Here is an 18087-nt window from a genome sequence, read left to right as displayed (position 1 = left end):
GGGGCATTCTACACCCCCAGGCCTATTTTTTATTCTTTACTTTGAGACAGGGTCTCACTGAGTTGCAGAGGGCCTCGCTAAGTAGCTGGGGCTGGCTTCGAACCTGTGCGATCCTCCTGTCTCAGCCTCCCGGATGCTGGGATGACAAGCGTGCCCGGCAGGTGGAGGGTTTAGCTGCCAGTGCCAGCAGCAAGGAAAGTGCGGGAGTGGACAAATGGGGAAACTGAGGCCCCGCAGGACTCTCGAGGTCACAGGGCGGGGCTGGGGCCCCCCAGCGCGGACGCCGCGCCCAGCCCGGCCCGGAGGACCGGCCTCCGGAGGCCCCCAGCGCGGGACTACATTTCCCAGGCTGCGGCGGCGCGCGCGCATGCGCAGTGCGGGCAGTGATGGAGCGCTGGCCGGGGGCGCGGCGGCGGCGGCGAGGGCTCGGCGGGCCATTGGCTCCGGGCACCGGCGAGGGCAGCTCGGGGCATCGAGGAGCGAGCGGGGCCCGCGGGCCGGGCCGGGGCGACCTGGGCTGCAGCCATGGAAGACCAGAGGGTAGGACGGGCTGGGGCCAGGCGGGGTGGCCGCCGGTGGGCGCGGGCGGGTCCAGGTGATGCCGCAGCGCCCAACCCCCTCCCCCCCAGCTGCTCGCCGGCCGCGGCCCCTCCCCCGCCGCGGCCCCCTCTGGGACCCCCTGCCCCCACCTGAGACGCGGCGCCCCATCATTTTGGCCCGGGGCCACCGGCGTTCACTGCAGGGCCCCCACCTGGCCCCGAATCCGGACCGAGCCCGAGCCCCTCCCCCACGCCTCGCATCCCGGCTGCGGACCAGGTGTCCCAGCGCCCGCCCTGCCCTTGGCGGACGCCGACCCCCCGACCCCGCACCCCCATGCAGCCGCCCGAGCCGGATCCGCCCCCGGGGGCGCCCTCCCGGCCTCCCCCTCCCCGCTCGCCTGGCCCCCGGGGCGCCCTCCCGTATTCCTGCTCGGTGCAGGTAATCTTTCTCTTAGTAATCCTTTTCCCCAGGTAGGCCCCACCCTCCCGGGCTCCCGGCTTCCCAGGCTATCCCATCTCCCCTCGAGTTTTTCTTTCCAGGGATAGCCCTTTCAAATCCAGGCTAGGTCCTTTTTCCTCCAGGAGTTTCTTTGCCCAGGTGTCCCCTTCCTGACTCACCTGTTTCTACACTAGCGCTTGTCCCAGGCTATCCCACCGCCCCTAGGGTTTTCCTTTCCAGGGACAGCCCTTTCCCCAGGCTAGCCCCTTTTTTCTCTCTGAGTGTCTCGGCCCAGGCTAGGCTCGCTTCCCGACTCAGGCTCAGCACTCTGGGTTCAGTCTGATCCCCGCATCTGGCGGCGGGGCCCCCGGGAGCGGGGCAGGGAGCGCCCAGGTGGAGGAGCTTACCTGATGAGCGTGCTGGGGGCTGGGGTGGGCTCAGGAGGCGCTGCGGAAAATCATCACCACTCTGGCGGTGAAGAATGAGGAGATTCAGAGCTTTATCTACTCTCTCAAGCAAATGCTGCTGAACGTGGAGGTGAGCCGGGCCAGGGGCGTGCGGGGGACCGCCGCGCCGCAGCGGCGGAGGCCCGGCCGGGGCCTCGGCCTCCCCATTTCAACACGCGCTGTGGCCGATCCCGGCCGTTCCAACCCAGGCGAACTCGGCCAAGGTGCAGGAGGACCTGGAAACGGAGTTCCAGTCCCTTCTCTCCGTCCTGGAGGAGCTGAAGGAAGGGATGCTTATGAAGATAAAACAGGACCGCGCCAGCCGCACCTACGAGCTGCAGGTGCGAGCCTGGTGCAGCAGGGCCCGGCCCCTGCCATGGGCCCCCCCAGGCCACATGCGGGCGCTGGCTCATTATTCCCCCTCCTGGCTTTACCTGGGGTCTCCAGTCTCTCAGCCGCTTCCTGAGGGGTCCTGCTGGTATCACTACTGCTCAAACGCCTCCCATGGCTCCCGTGGGCTGCCCCCCCCCCCAGGTTGGGATCCCTCAAGCTACAGCCAAACCTCCCGGAGAACTTCCTGACACCGCAGAGTCATATCCCCAGGGAGTGTGGAGCCCAGGGGCTCAGGTGTGGCCAGAGTACCCGAGAGAGAGATTCCCTGGGTGCTAGTGATTAGCCAACCTGGCTGAGCTCTGGAGGCCCCCACCAGGAACTGGACAAGGCCACGGGGACCCTGGATCTCGCAGATGGCGGGGAGCCCCGGGGAGGGCTTGGGGTGAGTTTTGTCCCCGTCTGGTGCCTGGCGCCGGGCTCACGATTGCACGGCACCCACAGAACCAGCTGGCCGCCTGCACCCGCGCACTGGAGAGCTCCGAGGAGCTTCTGGAAACGGCCAACCAGACGCTGCAGGCCACAGAGCGCGGCGACTTCCCTCAGGTGGGTGCCTGCGAGGCCGCCAGGAGACTGTGCGCGGCCTGGCCGCCGGGAAGCCTGTTAGTGTAAGCGTGGCCCAGCTAAGTATGTCTCAAAGATTGCACGGGACATACTTATACTAAAAAAAAAAATTAGACTAGGCCAAGCCGGGCGTGGTGGCGCACGCTGGCAATCCCAGCACTCGGGAGGCTGAGACAGGAGGATCGCTGTTCACGGAGCTACTTAGTGAGGCCCTCTGCAACTCAGTGAGACCCTGTTTCCAAATAAAGAATTAAAAAAAATAGGGCTGGGGGTGGAGCTCGGAGGTCCAACGCCCCTGGGTTCCATCCCCAGACCCGCAAACAAAACAAAACAAAAGAAAATCATTTACTATTTATCTGAAGTACCCATTAAGCTGGACACTTGTGGACTGTGCCCAGTCCACCTGGGCGGGAGGTCAGGGACACATGGGGCCACGTGTCCCCTGTGGGCCGAATTGCGCTGTTTCCTCCTCCTGGCCCGCCGTGCCTCAGTCTTCCCCTCTGTGTAATGGCGTTCGGGTTTGGTTAAGACAAGTCTTTGGATTCTGTGCTCTCTCTCTCCAGGCTGCCAAGCAAATCAAAGATAGGTAAGATGCCGCGTGCCCTGGTGTAAAGGTGGGGACGCCCAGGCGCGTGGCGGACGCGGGGAGGCCCGCCACACCCCAGGCCCTGCCTGCAGACTGCTGCCCCTCCTCCGCAGCGTGACCATGGCTCCCGCCTTCCGGCTGTCACTGAAGGCCAAGGTCAGCGACAACATGAGCCACCTCATGGTGGACTTCGCCCAGGAGCGCAAGATGCTGCAGGCGCTCAAGTTCCTGCCCGGTGAGCCCCGGGAACGCCCGTCAAAGCCCGGGAGGACCCGCCTCAAAATGTCAGGCCCGGCGGGGGATCTCTGTTTGGCTGCCCATATAGGGTGGGGCTCAGACAGGGATGGCCTCGGTGTGGGTGGGACCCTGGCAGAGCCACGCCCCATGGGCGGAGCTCCGGCAGAGCGCTGGCCCATGTGTGGGTGGAGTGCTGATGGGGCCACGCCCACACGGGTGGAGCTTCAACCAGGTGTGGGTGGGGCATTGACCGGGCCACGCCCACAGGGCGGAGCTCCGATCCTCTGGCCCATGTGTGGATGGGGCGCTGGTTCGCCACGCCCACATGGGTGGAGCTCTGACCGCTCTGGCCCATGTGTGGGTGGAGCGTTGCTGGGCCACGCCCACATAGGTGGAGCTCTGGCAGCTGACTCCTGAATGGGTGGATCCTGGGCGAGCCACGCCCATGTGGGGGTGGAGCTCTGAGAGTGAGTCACCCATGTGTGGGTGGGACATTCAGCAAGCTCCTCCCACTTAATGTAGGTATCAGTGCTCTGGGCCAGAGCATGGGTGTGGCCTCGTGTAGCCACGCCCACATGTGGGTGGGGGCAGGAGGTCCAGCCTTGAGGAAAGCCTGCCTTAGGGAGCTGTACCCCCATTAAGCTGGACACCCTTAAGAAGGTCTCCCTAGAGCCGGGCGCGGTGGCGCACGCTTGTCATCCCAGCATTCGGGAGGCAGAGACCTGGAGGATCGCGGTTCGCCGACAGCCTCAGCTACTTAGTGAGGCCCTCTGCAACTCAGTGAGACCCGGTTTCAAAATAAAGAATAAAAAAATAGGGCAGGGGGTGTAGCCCAGAGGTCAAATGCCCCTGGGTTCCATCCCCAGACCCGCAAAAAAAAAAAAAAAAAAAAAAGGTCTCCCTAGTGGTAGAAACCTAAAAAAAGCCACCCCTAATTGGTAGAGAATTCTGGAAAAGCCCTGCCTCTGGCTGGAGAAGGGCCGGTCTTGGTTGAACTGTGAGAACAGTTCTGCGCTCCCCACCCCTGGGTGGGACCCTGGGAGGCTCCACCCCCAACCCAGAGGGGGCTGCCCCAGGTGTGGAACCCCAGTGAGTCCCCGCCAAGAAGGCCGTCACATGCTGGGTGGGCCAGCAGGCCCGAGCCACCCCGCGTGGGCAGGGCCCTGACCCCTCTTCCCCTGTCCTGGGCAGTGCCCAGTGCCCCTGTGATCGACCTGGCCGAGTCCCTGGTGGCCGACAACTGTGTGACCCTGGCGTGGCGCATGCCGGATGAGGACAGCAAGATCGACCACTACGTGCTGGAATACCGGCGGACCAACTTCGAGGGCCCGCCTCGCCTCAAGGAGGACCAGCCCTGGATGGTCGTCGAGGGCATCCGGCAGACCGAGTGGACCTTGACAGGTCAGGTGGCCGCAGCCAGCCCCGCCGCTCAGCCCTTCCCCGACTAGCCGGCTCTAGTCACCCTGGGCTTTGTTGACCCCGGCGCTCCTGGGGCCTGAGAACAGCCTGGGTGGATTGGCTTACCAGAAGTGTCAAAAAGGCCGGGGTGGCCTCAGCTACTTAGTGAGGCTCTCAGCAACCTGGATCCTATTTCCAAATAAAATATAAAATAGGCCTGGCAGTATAGGGTATATAGTAAAGCCCCTGGGTTCCACCCCCAGTACTACCAAAAAAAAAAATCTGTGCGTGCTTGGGAGCCTGAGACAGGAGGATCGCACAGGTTCAAAACACCACCTCAGCGTGGTGTTTCATTCTTGTAACCCCAGCATTTGGGAGGCTTAGACTAGAGGATTGTGGTTCCCGACAGCCTCAGCTACTTAGCGAGGCCCTTCTGAACTCAGTGAGATCCTGTTTCAAAAATAAAAAGACTTAGCCAGGCGTGGTGGTGCACTCTGGCTGGCTCGTAATCCCAGCATTTGAGAGGCTGAGACAGGAGGATGGAGGTTCACAGCCAGCCTCAGCTACTTTGTGAGGCCCTTTGCAACTCAGTGAGACCCTGTTTCAAAACTAAAAAGATAAAATATAGGGCTGGGAGTGTAGCTCGGAGGTACCCCTGGCTTCCATCCCCAGTACCGCAAAAAAAAAAAAAAATAATAATAATAATAATAATACTGGGAATCCATGCAGCAGGTGGGGGCAGAGTCTGTAGGTGGGAGAAATTGGGGGTCCCTAAGGAGTGTAGAAAGCTGTCCTGAGCAGGGAGGGGGCCTGGGCGGGAGAGGCTGGCTGATCTGATAAGTATCTCCATTCTTTCCCTCGTTCCTAGGTTGTAATCAGCCTGCTAGTTCTCTGCAATTAGCATACATGGTTAATAATGAGCATGCTAATTACGGAGCCAAAATACCAGCAGAGGGCCTGAGAGGCTGTTGGTTTATCCTTTCCATGGGAACCCAAACACACACACACACACACACACACACACACACACACACACACACCCTGGTTTTTAGTGGGTTTTTTTTGTTTGTTTTGTTTGTTTGTTTGTTTGTTTTGGTGGTACTGGGGTTCCTGGAAACCCTTCTACCTCCTGGCTACACTCCCAGACCTATTTTATATTTTATTTGGAAACAGGGTCTCTTAAGCCAGCGCGGCTGGCTTCGAACCTGCGCGATCCTCCTGTCTCTGCCTCCCAAGAGGATCGCGGTTGGAGGACAGCCTCAGCTACTTAGTGAGGCCCTGTTTCAAAATAAAGGATTAAAAACTAGGGCTGGGGGTGGAGTTTGGAGTTTGAATGCCCCTGGGTTCGACCCCCAGACCCGCAAAATAAAAAATAAATAAATAATAAAATAAAAAGGACTAGGGGCGTAGTTCAGATACCTCAGAGTCCCCTGGGTCCAATTCCTAGTACCAAAACAGAAAAAAAAAAAGATAAAAAGTCCAGTGAAGACCCCTGTCCCTCAGAGGTAGCTTACATAACCACAGTTCAATATCAAAACTGGGACATTGGGCTGGGATGTGGCCTGGGGGGGTCAGGCACCCCCTAGGAAACTTGCTCAGTGGGAGCCCGCTTTGCTTGCTACAGTACCAAAGTCCCAGTTTAAATTCTGATTGGCCAGCTTGGATCATGTGCTTCTGCCTCTGAACCAATCACTGAGGCCGGATCTTAAAGCACCCTGATTGGCTGCTCTCGGTTGGAGGCGGAGTCAGGTATCTAGCGGTCCGCAGATGGGCCTGGCAGGGGAGTTTTCGGGCTTAGCTGCTGTGTGGGGTACTCCAGAGAGTGGGCGCAGGCCGGGCGCCCACTCATGGCGCAGGGCCAGGCGGGGCCCGGCGCTGACCACTGACGTCCCCCTCGCGTCCCAGGTCTCAAGTTTGACATGAAGTTTATGAACTTCCGAGTGAAGGCTTGTAACAAGGCGGTTGCAGGCGAGTTCTCGGAGCCGGTGACTCTGGAGACACCAGGTGACTTGCCCTCACCCCTCGCTGACCCCGACGCCATATCCTCTCCCTTCTGGATCCCTGGGGAACCGGTGTGTTAGGCCTGTCCTCTGAATTGGGCTTCTGTGGCCCTTCTTGCCTTGGCTGCCAGGAAGCTCAGAGCCCAGGACACAGTGGCTTCTTCTAGCTTGCATGTCTGCTACCATCCTGCTTTCTGTCTTGTTTCTGAGGGTGATCCCATCACATCTGGGTGATTTTAACACACACACACACACACACACACACACACACACTCTCAACAAACATAAATCCTCTTAGCATGAGGGGCAGTAGTGAAGACAAGACTCCGCAGCCTCTCTTGCATGCCCTACTGGGCAGTCCTGCGCGTGTCTAGCCTAACTCCTCCACGCCGTAGCCTATAGTGGGAGCCCGGGGCAGAGAAATCGGCTTGAGGATTAACCTAGACCCGACAGTCCTTCTGGGCGGCCCCCTGCGCCTCCCGGATCCGTGCGGGGCCCCCACCCTCCCTCCCCCATCTCGTCTCCTGCGCGGCAGGCTTTGTACCCATCGCCCGAGGCCGTCTGTGGTGTGCAGAGGCGTCTGTCTCCTTCTCTGTCTCCTCTCTCTCTCGGGGGCTCGGTCTGTCTTGATCGCTGCCTGTCTGTCCCCGTCTCTCTGGGTTTTCCCACCCTCTGTGACCCTCGTCTGCCCGGCCCCAGCGTTCATGTTCCGCCTGGACGCGTCCACATCTCACCAGAACCTGCGGGTGGACGAGCTCTCCGTGGAGTGGGATGCCATGGGTGGCAAAGTGCAGGATATCAAGGCCCGGGAGAAAGACGGCAAGGGCCGCACGGCGTCGCCCGTCAACTCCCCGGCCAGGTATGCTCCCGTCCCCCTCCCCAAGGCCTTCTGGAGGAGATCAAGCCCGACACACAGGAGCTGGTGTGCTGGGGTGATGGGAAGGACACCCGCTGGGTGTCTGGACTTCCGAGGAGCCCTCAAAGCAGAGAAGGGGGAAAGGGGATTTTCAAGAGGGAATTGTTGGTTAAGTAAGAGTTTTCCGGCCAGGCGTGGGGGCGCACACTTGTAATCCCGGTACTTGGGAGGCTGAGACAGGAGGATCGCAGTTCGCGGACAGCCTCAGCTACTTAGTGAGACCCTGTTTCAAATTAAAGAATAAAAAATAGGGCAGGGAGTGTAGCTCAGGGGTTGAGTGCTCCTGGGTTCCATCCTCAGACCCCCCCCAAAAAAAAAAAAATAGGGCTGGGGATGTAGCTCAGAAGTAGAATGTCTCTGGGTTCTATCACCAGCACCAAAAATAAATAAATAAACAAAAAATAAAAATAAAAAAGGTTTCCAGGCACAGATGGGTCACGGGCAGACATGCTTTGACATGGACACGAAGCCCCGTTTGGGTGCGGGAGGCCGGACCCCAGCCTTCTCTTCTCTGCCGTCCACAGAGGAACTCCGTCTCCCAAGAGGATGCCCTTGGGTCGTGGGGGCCGGGACCGCTTCACCGCTGAGTCCTACACAGTGCTGGGTAAGCAGGGGGCGAGAACCGGGAGAGGGGCGCTCCGCGCAGGGTCCCGATTGATGTTGGGGCACAGGGGCGCCCCGTGAAACTTCTCCAGGAATTGTCCCAGCAAGCTGTGCTGCTCTGGCTCTGGGGGACAGGAATATATTTATTCTTTTTTGTGTGTGTGTGGTACTGGGAATGGAACCCAGGGGCATTCTACCTCTGAGCTACACCCCTAGCCCTGAGTTGCGAAGGGCCTCACTAAGTAGCTGAGGCTGGCCGCGAACCGCGATCCTCCGGTCTCAGCCTCCTGGGTGCTGGATGAGAAGCATGCGCCCTGCTGGGTGTCTGGACTTTCGAAGGGCCCCTGGGGTTTGAGTGGAGCTGCAGGAGGAGGAACCTGGCTACTCGACTTAGTGCAGAGGAGAAGGCAGAGGCCAGAGGGCGGCTGCGGGCTTCGGGCCTCGGCTGGACTGGGGTCTGGGCCAGAAGAGCCTCTGAGTTCCAGCAGCACCTGGATTCGGCCGGAGCTGGGAAGCAGAAGACCCAGGAATAGGTCCAGAAAATAGCTAGGGCTGGGCGCAGTGGCACACGCTTGTCATCCCAGCATTCGGGAGGCTGAGATAGAGGATCACGGTTCGCGGACAGCCCCAGCTACTTAGGCCCTCTGCAACTCAGTGAGACCCCGTTTCAAAATGAAGAATAAAGCCGGGCGTGGTGGCGCACTCTTGTCATCCCCGCGCTTGGGAGGCTGAGACAGGAGGATCGCACATGTTCGAGGCCAGCCTCAGCTACTTAGTGAGGCTCTCAGCAACCTAGTGAGACCCTGTTTCCAAATAAAATATAAAAAAGGTCTGGGAGTATAGCCTGGAGGTAGAAAAGCCCCTGGGTTCCACCCCCAGTACCACCAAAAAAAAAAAAAAAAAAAATAGAGAGAGCCTGTTTCCAAATAAAAATATAAAATAGGTCTGGGAGTATAGCCTGGAAGTAGAAGGGTTTCTAGGAATCCCAGTACCACCAAAATAAATATATAAATAAAATAAATAAATAATAAAAAAATGAAAAATAGGGCTAGGGGTGGAGCTCAGAGGTAGAATGCCCTGGGTTCCATCCCCAGTACCATAAAAAAAAAAAAAAAAAAAGGATAAGAAGAATTAGGGCTGGGGGTGTTGCTGGGAGGCAGAATGCCCCTGGGTTCTGGGTTCCATCCCAAGTACCACAAAAAAGTAATAATAATAATTCTAGCTGGGGACCTGGGGGCACCTGCTCGGAGTATCTGGAACCTGGGGAGCACCTGCAGGGCGTAGCTAGGCCCCGGAGCACCTGCAGGGATCCCCAGGGCCCCGGAGCACCTGCAGGGATCCCCAGGGCCCCGGAGCACCTGCAGGGATCACCAGGGCCCCGGAGCACCTGCAGGTATCCCCAGGGCCCCGGAGCACCTGCAGGGATCACCAGGGCCCCGGAGCACCTGCAGGGATCCCCAGGGCCCCGGAGCACCTGCAGGGATCCCCAGGGCCCCGGAGCACCTGCAGGGACTGGCTGTGGCTGCCTGCCCACGACCATCCCGCTCCTCCTCGCGCAGGGGACACCCTGATCGATGGCGGGGAGCAGTACTGGGAGGTGCGCTACGAGCCCGACAGCAAGGCCTTCGGCGTGGGCGTGGCCTACCGCAGCCTGGGCCGCTTCGAGCAGCTGGGCAAGACGGCGGCGTCCTGGTGCCTGCACGTCAACAACTGGCTGCAGCTCAGCTTCACGGCCAAGCACGCCAACAAGGTCAAGGCGCTGGACGCCCCGGTGCCCGACTGCCTGGGCGTGCACTGCGACTTCCACCAAGGTCAGCCCCCGCCCGGCCCACCCCCCACTGATGATCCACCCTACTCCTGACACCAAGGCCCCATCCTATTATTATTAGTAGTATTTTGTGTGTGTGTGGGTCTGGGGATGGAACCCAGGGGCATTTGACCTCTGAGCTACACCCTCTGCCTTATTTTATTTTTTTTTTTATTATTCTTTAATTTGAAACATGGTCTCATTAAGTTGTGGAGGGCCTCACTAAGTAGCCGAGGCTGTCCACGAACTGCGATCCTCCTGTCTCAGCCTCCTGAATGCTGGGGTGACAAGCGTACACCCCCATGCCCAGCTCCCCATCCTATTCTTAATATTGAGTCCCCACCGCACTCCCGACACCAAATCCCCATCCCACTCCTGACACCAAGTCCCGCCCCACTCCTGACACCGTGCCCCTGTCGCTCGCCCAGGCCTCCTGTCCTTCTACAACGCTCGTACCAAACAGCTGCTGCACACGTTCAAGGCCAAGTTCACGCAGCCGCTGCTGCCTGCGTTTACGGTGAGCGCGTGGCGGCGGCCGGGCGGGGGGTGGCTGTGGGTGCTGGGCTCCGCCGAGCCTGCCTGTCCCCGGCCCTCTTCAGGTATGGTGTGGCAGCTTCCACGTGACCACAGGCCTCCAGGTGCCCAGCTCCGTGCGCTGTCTGCAGAAGCGGGGCAGCGCCACCAGCAGCTCCAACACCAGCCTCACCTAGGCCGCGGGGCGCCCACCCAGCCTGGCGTTTTGGCGCCCTGCCGATCCAGCCGGGCGCCTTCCTCTCTGTTGCTGCTTGGGCCTTAACTCCGCTGGGTGGGGGGCACCAAGGGCCCCTCCCACCTCACTTCTTAATAAAGGTCACACACTGGCCGGGCTGAGTCGCTGGTTCTCAGGGGCCGGCCAGTCCCGCGGCCTCTGCGTCCAGTTCTGTGCAGTGGACTTTTCCTCTGCGGCCAAGTGGCCAGTTCTGCGGAGCTGAGGGTCACTGGGGGTAAACAGGGCCAGCCCTGGGTGGACATCAGACGCCCCCTCAGCACCAGCCCCAAGCCAAGCCAAACGCATGGGCCTTGGAATCACCGGAGTTTTAATACTGGTTGAACTCGGCGCAGTGGGCAGGCCCGGCGTCCGGCTCAGTGCTCCCACGCCCGCCTCTTCTGCAGCTTTTCCTCCAGCTCTGCCGTCAAGTCCCCCAGCCCTGGGGGGGATGGAAACTTCAGCTGGGCCAGAGGTCCCCGGGCTGGGCCGCACCCCCACATCCACCCAGGCCCTGCTTCCTGATTTGCAGGACCCAGTGCAGAATGCAATGTGCCCAGAGCAAGACAGGCATAGCGGTCCACGCCTGCGATCCCAGCGCTCGGGGCTGAGACGGGAGGATCACAGGTTCGCGGACAGCCTCAGCAGTGTAGCGTGGCCCTCTGCAACTTAGCGAGACGCTGTTTCAAAAATGAAAAAGAGCCGGGCGTGGTGGCGCACACTTGTCATCCCCGAGCTTGGGAGGCGGAGACAGGAGGATCGCGCAGGTTCGAAGCCAGCCGCGCTGGCTTAGGAGACCCTGTTTCCAAATAAAATATAAAATAGGTCTGAGAGTACAGCCCAGAGGTAGAAGGGCTTCCAGGAACCCCAGCACCACCAAAAAAAAAAAAAAGAAAGAAAGAAAAAGAAAAATAGCCAGGCGTGGTGGCGCACGCTTGTCATCCCCGCGCTTGGGAGGCGGAGACAGGAGGATCGCGCAGGTTCGGAGCCAGCCGCGCTGGCTTAGGAGACCCTGTTTCCAAAAATAAAAAAAGTATAGAGTAGGTTTGGGAGTGTAGCCCGGAGGTAGAAGGGCTTCCAGGAACCCCAGTACCACCAAAAAGAAAAAGAAAAAAAAAAAAACCCGGGCGTGGTGGCGCACGCTTGTAACCCCAGTACTGGGGAGGCTGAGACAGGAGGACGGCAGGTTCACAGCCAGACTCAGCTACTTGGTGAGTTCCTCTGCAACTTAGTGAGACCTTGTTTCAAAAGATGAAAAATAAAATAGGGCTATGGGTGTAGCTTGGAGGGAAAATGTTTTGGGCTCAATGACCTGCAGGGTCCTTTGTGGCTGCACTGGTTGCCTCAAAGCCCACCCCGCACCTTTCTGTAGACCCCTTACTTGTTGCGAGGAAGAGAGCCTGGGGTGAGCCGCATGCCAGTTTCCGAGCCAGGGCCCAGTTGCTGCCTTTGGGCTCTGGAAGAGAAGACAAATGAGGGTGGAGCCCTGGCGGGGACCCCATCCCGAGGCCAGGGCCAGGGAGCGGGAGCCGACCTGGCTTAGGCACAGTGGGGGGCTTGGGTGGAATCTTTGTCACCTTCCTGGGCATCAGGGCCACCGGCGGGTTAGGCGCAGACCCTGCATGGACAAATGTGAGTCCTCAATCCGGGCTGTTGGGCCGCCCCAACCCCCAGAGAGCAGCGGGCTCGCCGGCCCAGGACCCACCGTCCCCGTTCACATAGTCGGCAGTGGGGGCTTCGTCGATGGGGGTTATGTAGTTCTCATCCTGGTTGGGGAGCGGCGGCAGGGGAGGGAGCGGAGGAAGCTTGTCCTGCCTGGACACAGGCGTGGATGTGGACGCAGGAGGTGGAGGCTTGGGGCCACCTGCAGGGGGTCCAGGACCTGTCAGGGAAAGGCGGTCGCGGTCAGGGCTCATGTGGTACAGGGTGCGTCACAGTCAGGGTCACGGTCAGAGCTCTTGAGGTACAGAGTGGGTCACAGTCGGAGTTCACGGGTACAGAGTGTGTCACGGTCCGAGCTCACGGGTACAGAGTGGGTCACGGTCGGAGCTCTTGAGGTACAGAGTGGGTCACGGTCCGAGCTCACGAGGTACAGAGTGGGTCACGGTCGGAGCTCATGGGGTACAGGGTGGGTCACGGTCCGAGCTCACGGGTACAGAGTGGGTCACGGTCGGAGCTCTTGAGGTACAGAGTGGGTCACGGTCGGAGCTCACGGGTACAGAGTGGGTCACGGTCGGAGCTCTTGAGGTACAGAGTGGGTCACGGTCGGAGCTCTTGAGGTACAGAGTGGGTCACGGTCGGAGCTCACGGGTACAGAGTGGGTCACGGTCGGAGCTCTTGAGGTACAGAGTGGGTCACGGTCGGAGCTCTTGAGGTACAGAGTGGGTCACGGTCGGAGCTCACGGGTACAGAGTGGGTCACGGTCGGAGCTCTTGAGGTACAGAGTGGGTCACGGTCGGAGCTCTTGAGGTACAGAGTGGGTCACGGTCCGAGCTCACGGTACAGAGTGGGTCACTGTCGGAGCTCACAGGGTACAGGGTGGGTCACGGTCAGAGCTCACGGGTACAGGGTGGGTCACGGTCGGAGCTCACGGGTACAGGGTGGGTCACGGTCTGAGCTCACGGGTACAGAGTGTGTCACGGTCCGAGCTCACGTGGTACAGGGTGGGTCACGGTCCAAGCTCACGGGGTACAGGGTGGGTCACGGTCCGAGCTCACGGGGTACAGGGTGGGTCACGGTCCGAGTTCACGGGGTACAGGGTGGGTCACGGTCCGAGCTCACGGGTACAGAGTGGGTCACGGTCGGAGCTCTTGAGGTACAGAGTGGGTCACGGTCGGAGCTCATGGGTACAGAGTGTGTCAGGGTCCGAGCTCACGTGGTACAGGGTGGGTCACGGTCCGAGCTCACGGGGTACAGGGTGGGTCACGGTCCGAGCTCACGGGGTACAGGGTGGGTCACGGTCCGAGTTCACAGGGTACAGGGTGGGTCACGGTTGGAGCTCACGGGGTACAGGGTGGGTCACGGTCGGAGCTCACGGATACAGAGTGGGTCACGGTCGGAGCTCTTGAGGTACAGAGTGGGTCACGGTCGGAGCTCACGGGTACAGAGTGGGTCACGGTCCGAGCTCACGGGTACAGAGTGGATCACGGTCAGAGCTCTTGAGGTACAGAGTGGGTCACGGTTGGAGCTCACGGGTACAGAGTGTGTCACGGTCCGAGCTCACGTGGTACAGGGTGGGTCACGGTCCAGGCTCACGGGGTACAGGGTGGGTCACGGTCCGAGCTCACGGGGTACAGGGTGGGTCACGGTCCGAGCTCACGGGGTACAGGGTGGGTCACAGTCCAAGTTCACGGGGTACAGGGTGGGTCACGGTCCGAGCTCACCGGTACAGAGTGGGTCTGTGTAGATGCCTTGATCCATACCCGTGATCCTCGGCATATCCGTTTTGTGCACATGCCAACTTTCTTTCCTTCATTAATTCATTCCTCTGGGACTTTCAGCAAACTCGCCTCTTCCCGGGAAGCCTCGCCCGCCCGGTTGCCCCCTGCTCCCCAACCCCCAGCGCCCCTCCTCCAGCCCCGGCCTCTCCCTCCTCCCCCCAAGGGGCCTCACCTGGACGTGGAGCTGGGGGCGTCACCCAAACGCTCTCTCCGTTCTCCTTATTCGCGTCCACGTAGCCTGGAACAGGGGAGGACGGCCTGGGGAAGAGGCAGGGCGGGCTGGCCCGGGCACCCCTTTCCGCCCCGGGGCGGGAGGTGCGGATGGCCCCCCAGCCCCTGGGAGCCGCACCCACCTAGCACCTTCTCGTAGTCCTCGTCCATCAGGAAGGGCACCAACGCTTTCTTGGTGTGCGACACGAAATAGTTGACCACGGCGTCCAGCGAGGCGCAGGGAAACTGGGGACGCGTGGGGGACGCGGTCAGGGCTGGTGAGGAGGGCGCGGACCCGGGGGAAGCCCTGGGGAGCCGGTGCTCACCGGATTCTCCACGTCGATCATGTACTTGGTGCCCTCGCGCCTCACCTTGTAGTGACGGACCACGGGCGCCCTGCACGGGTGGTAGGCGGCTGGGTGGGCGGGCGGGCGGGCTCAGGCTCCCTCGCCACCTACAAGTCCTGGCTCGGCCCCCAGGAGGGCCAGACCAAACTGGCCCCGCCCAGGGAGGTTCCTAGGGCCGCCCTGCCCAGGGAGGTCCCCAGGGCCGGCCCCTACTGACTCCACCTTCGGCGTGGCCTCGCCCCCACCCGCCCCCAGGTGGTTCCGGCCCTTGAGCCTGATCTACAGCCCAGGGCCGGCCCGTCCTCCACCCCACGCCCCGGCTGCGCACTCACCCGTTGAGCGTCTGCCTTGTAGTGACCGACACGTCGCCGTCAGCGCCGCCGCCGCTGGGCCGCAGCACAAGGTTTCCGCACTTGGGGTAGCGCTCCAGAAGCAGCTGTGCCTCCAGCCGGCTGACCTTCAGGAAGCACCTGGGGCAGCCAGGTCACCCACTCGGGGAGGCCCCGCCCCCAGGCCCCAGGCCCCGCCCCGAGAAGACCCCGCCCCGAAGGCCAAGCCCCGCCCTCCCCACATTATGCAGCTCCTGGAGACCAAGCCCACCCCTGGAGACCCGGGCCCCACCCTCGAGCCCAAGCCCCAACTCCTGGACACAGGCTCCGCCCCCTGAAGACCCAGCCCCATCTCCTAGGCCGAGGCCCGCCCCTGAAGACCGAGCCCCACCCCTGGAGACCCGGGCCCCACCCCTGGAGACCCAGGCCCCACCCCTCGAGCCCAAGCCCCACCTCCTGGACACAGGCCCCGCCCCCTGAAGACCCAGCCCCATCTCCTAGGCCGAGGCCCGCCCCTGAAGACCGAGCCCCACCCCTGGAGACCCGGGCCCCACCCTCGAGCCCAAGCCCCACCTCCTGGACGCAGGCCCCGCCTGAGGGAGGCCCAGCTCGCGGTCCCCCTCCGCCATGGCCCTCGTCCGTCCGTCCCCACCCAGCACCTCGGGCCCTGGCACTCACGAGGGCACTTCGAGCGCGCGGCGCGCCTCCTCCTTGGCCAGGACTTCGGCCATCATGTACAGGTGTCCGGGCAGCAAGGTCAGGTTGGACGGGAGACTGAGCTGCGGGGCGATGGGCAGAGGCTGTGAGCATCCGTGCCCGCCACACACTGCAGCCAGCGTGTGAGCCCGGCAGGGCCCCGGGGTGCCGCACACTCAGGGGACGAGAAGGGCTTCCAGAGGACGGAGTGGGACCAAGACAGGGAAACCGCGCGCTAGAGTCCAGGGTCGCAAACGCCACTGTCCACGGGGCTGGCAGGTGCCAAACTCAGAGATGGCGGCTCGCGGCCGCCTCAGCTACTTAGTGAGGCCTCTGCAGCTCAGTGAGACCCTGTTGCAAAATGTAGACTAAAAACAGGGCTGGGGCTGTAGCTCCGAGGTAGAATGCCCTGGGTTCCATCCCCAGAAGCCCTAAAAGAAAGCTTTAGAACTCTCGTGTCAGCGCAGAAGACATTTAGGGGCTGACTTTGGCCCTGGCACAGCGGGTGTGAGGGCAGTGAGCCACGTACTCCAGGCTTCTCGGGGGAAGGTAGGAGGTTTCTGAGGGAGATGGCGCAGGGCGGCGCACCCACCTCCACCACCGTGTAGATGAAGCCTTTCCACATCTCGCGAGACTCCAGGCTCTCCACCTGCTCAGGAGAGAGAAGCGAGGCTGTGGTCAGGCGGCTCAGGACCAGCCTGGTAGCTAGCCTCTCAGCAGCCTATCAAAACCTTATTTCAAAACAAAAGATTAAAAAAAAAATAAAAAAGATGGGGGAGCCGGGCGTGGTGGCGCACGCTTGTCCCAGTAGTTGGGAGGCTGAGACCGGAGGATCGCAAGTTCGCGGCCAGCCTCAGCTACTTAGTGAGGCCCTCCGCAACTCAGTGAGACCCTGTTTCAAAATAAAGAATAAAAATAAGGCTGTGGGCGTAGCTTGGAGGTAGAAGGCCCCTGGTTCCATCCCCAGTACCACAAAAAAAAAAAAAAAGAAAAAGAAAAAAAAGAAAAAAAGAAAGAAAGAAGGACAGAGAGAAAGTGAATCAGAGAGCACACACCCTTGATGTTGTAATTGTCCTGTGACTCCCATCAGCCCCTCCGCTTGTCTTACCTTGAACCTGACCTCTTGGTCCCGGAGGACCAGGCTGAAGTGGGTGCCAGGGTCCCAGGCGCCGGCCGCGGGCGCCTCGTCTGTGAGCTTCACAAGTGTTCTCAGGTCTAGCTTCTCCAGGTGCTGGGGCACAGAAAGAGGGGCCCTAGGCTTCGGGCATGGCCCCTGGCGTCCCCTAGATGTTGCGGCCACACCGTCTACAATCCGGGCTCTGTGCCTGTTGCAAAGGTCCTGAGCCCCCCTCTCCTTACCTGAAAGTCCCGATTGCTATTGTAGAAATAGATGGTGAGGCCCTGGAGACCTGCCCAGAGTTTCCTGTAATCCTGTGGACCGGAGATGGGGAGCGAAGGAGGTGAGGTGGCCGCGCCGGCTACGTGCGCAGACTCTGACTCCAGCCCAGGGCCTTTGCGCAGACGCCTTTCCGTGCCTGGACACTCTCTCCCCAGGACTTATAGGACTACCTCCGAAAACTACTTTGGGTTTCTTAGCAAACATCACCTTTCCCAGGAGGCCCTCTGCACCCCCGGCCCAGGTCCTAGGGATTTGCGGTCCCCTGGGGAAGAACAGAAGGACGCTTGGGCTGGGAGTGTGGCTTAGTGGGACAGTCTCTGTCCTGGGTTCCTGCCCCAGCGCTGCAGGACAGAGCAGAAAAGGAACCCTGAAGAGACGGACATCCAGTTTATGGAGGTGGGGGCTCTCAGGATACCGTGAACCGATGGCCTGTATTTATTTTGTGGTGCTGGGGATTGAACCTAGGGGGATTTTCTACCTCTACACTATACCCTCAGCCTTTTTTTTTTTTTTAATTTTGAAGTTTTGAAACAGGGTCTTGCTAGGTTGATGAGAGTCACACTACTTGCTGAGGCTGGCCTCGCACCTGCGATCCTCCTATCTCAGCCTCCCCAAATGCTGGGATTACAAGCGTGCACCAGCATGTTGGCTTTCGTTTTGTTTTGAGATAGGCTCTCACTAGGTTGCTGAGGCTGCTCTAGAACCCGTAATCCTCTGTCTCAGCCTCCTAAGTACTGGGATTGCAGGCATTCACCGCTATATCTGGTATATATTTTATTTTTATTTTTCTTTTCTTTTTCTTTTTTGGTGGTACTGGGGTCCACCCAGCCAACCAGGGGTCTATTGATCAGGAACTTGTCCACCACCCACCCATCCACAGACACCTGCATGAATCTAACACTTACTGGGGCCCTCCCGTGGGCCAGGCGCCTTCCAAGCACCGGGAATCGAGCTCGACCTACCCCGAGCCCTCTTGAGTCATGAGCGCCCTGACTG

The 18087-nt window shown here is 60.6% G+C and overlaps 2 protein-coding genes across 5 annotated transcripts in view; one reads left to right on the top strand and one right to left on the bottom strand.

Annotated features, from left to right (window-relative positions):
* Positions 1-525: 525 nt before the first annotated feature.
* Positions 526-10635, top strand: FSD1 (fibronectin type III and SPRY domain containing 1; the record flags this gene model as incomplete). Of its 4 annotated transcripts, XM_080712871.1 has the most annotated exons (13): positions 526-540; positions 1420-1515; positions 1634-1765; positions 2259-2360; positions 2942-2964; positions 3078-3199; positions 4393-4602; positions 6505-6603; positions 7299-7458; positions 8040-8119; positions 9678-9929; positions 10354-10442; positions 10525-10635. In XM_080712871.1, 13 exons carry the CDS (start codon positions 526-528, stop codon positions 10633-10635), a joined length of 1491 nt encoding a protein of 496 aa, XP_080568997.1. The 4 variants fall into 4 exon arrangements, with proteins under 4 accessions (XP_080568997.1, XP_080568998.1, XP_080568999.1 ...); XM_080712872.1 differs by lacking the exon at positions 1420-1515; XM_080712873.1 differs by lacking the exon at positions 6505-6603.
* A 412-nt stretch (positions 10636-11047) lies between these two features.
* STAP2 (signal transducing adaptor family member 2) overlaps positions 11048-18087 on the bottom strand; it is a gene marked incomplete at both ends in the record, with an annotated part of 10959 nt that continues 3919 nt past the window's right edge. The window contains 12 exons of the mRNA XM_080713045.1: positions 11048-11112; positions 12052-12126; positions 12205-12288; positions 12376-12552; positions 14283-14348; positions 14464-14566; positions 14647-14716; positions 15000-15137; positions 15675-15775; positions 16285-16341; positions 16801-16923; positions 17052-17123. Coding sequence (XP_080569171.1) covers positions 11048-11112; positions 12052-12126; positions 12205-12288; positions 12376-12552; positions 14283-14348; positions 14464-14566; positions 14647-14716; positions 15000-15137; positions 15675-15775; positions 16285-16341; positions 16801-16923; positions 17052-17123 — 1131 coding nt within the window. The remainder of the gene's footprint in view (positions 11113-12051; positions 12127-12204; positions 12289-12375; positions 12553-14282; positions 14349-14463; positions 14567-14646; positions 14717-14999; positions 15138-15674; positions 15776-16284; positions 16342-16800; positions 16924-17051; positions 17124-18087) is intronic.

The sequence above is a fragment of the Muscardinus avellanarius genome (genome assembly GCF_963383645.1).
Source record: "Muscardinus avellanarius genome assembly, chromosome: 16".
In the NCBI taxonomy this organism is placed as follows: Eukaryota; Metazoa; Chordata; class Mammalia; order Rodentia; family Gliridae; genus Muscardinus; species Muscardinus avellanarius.
This window is presented reverse-complemented; position numbering and strand designations above follow the sequence as displayed.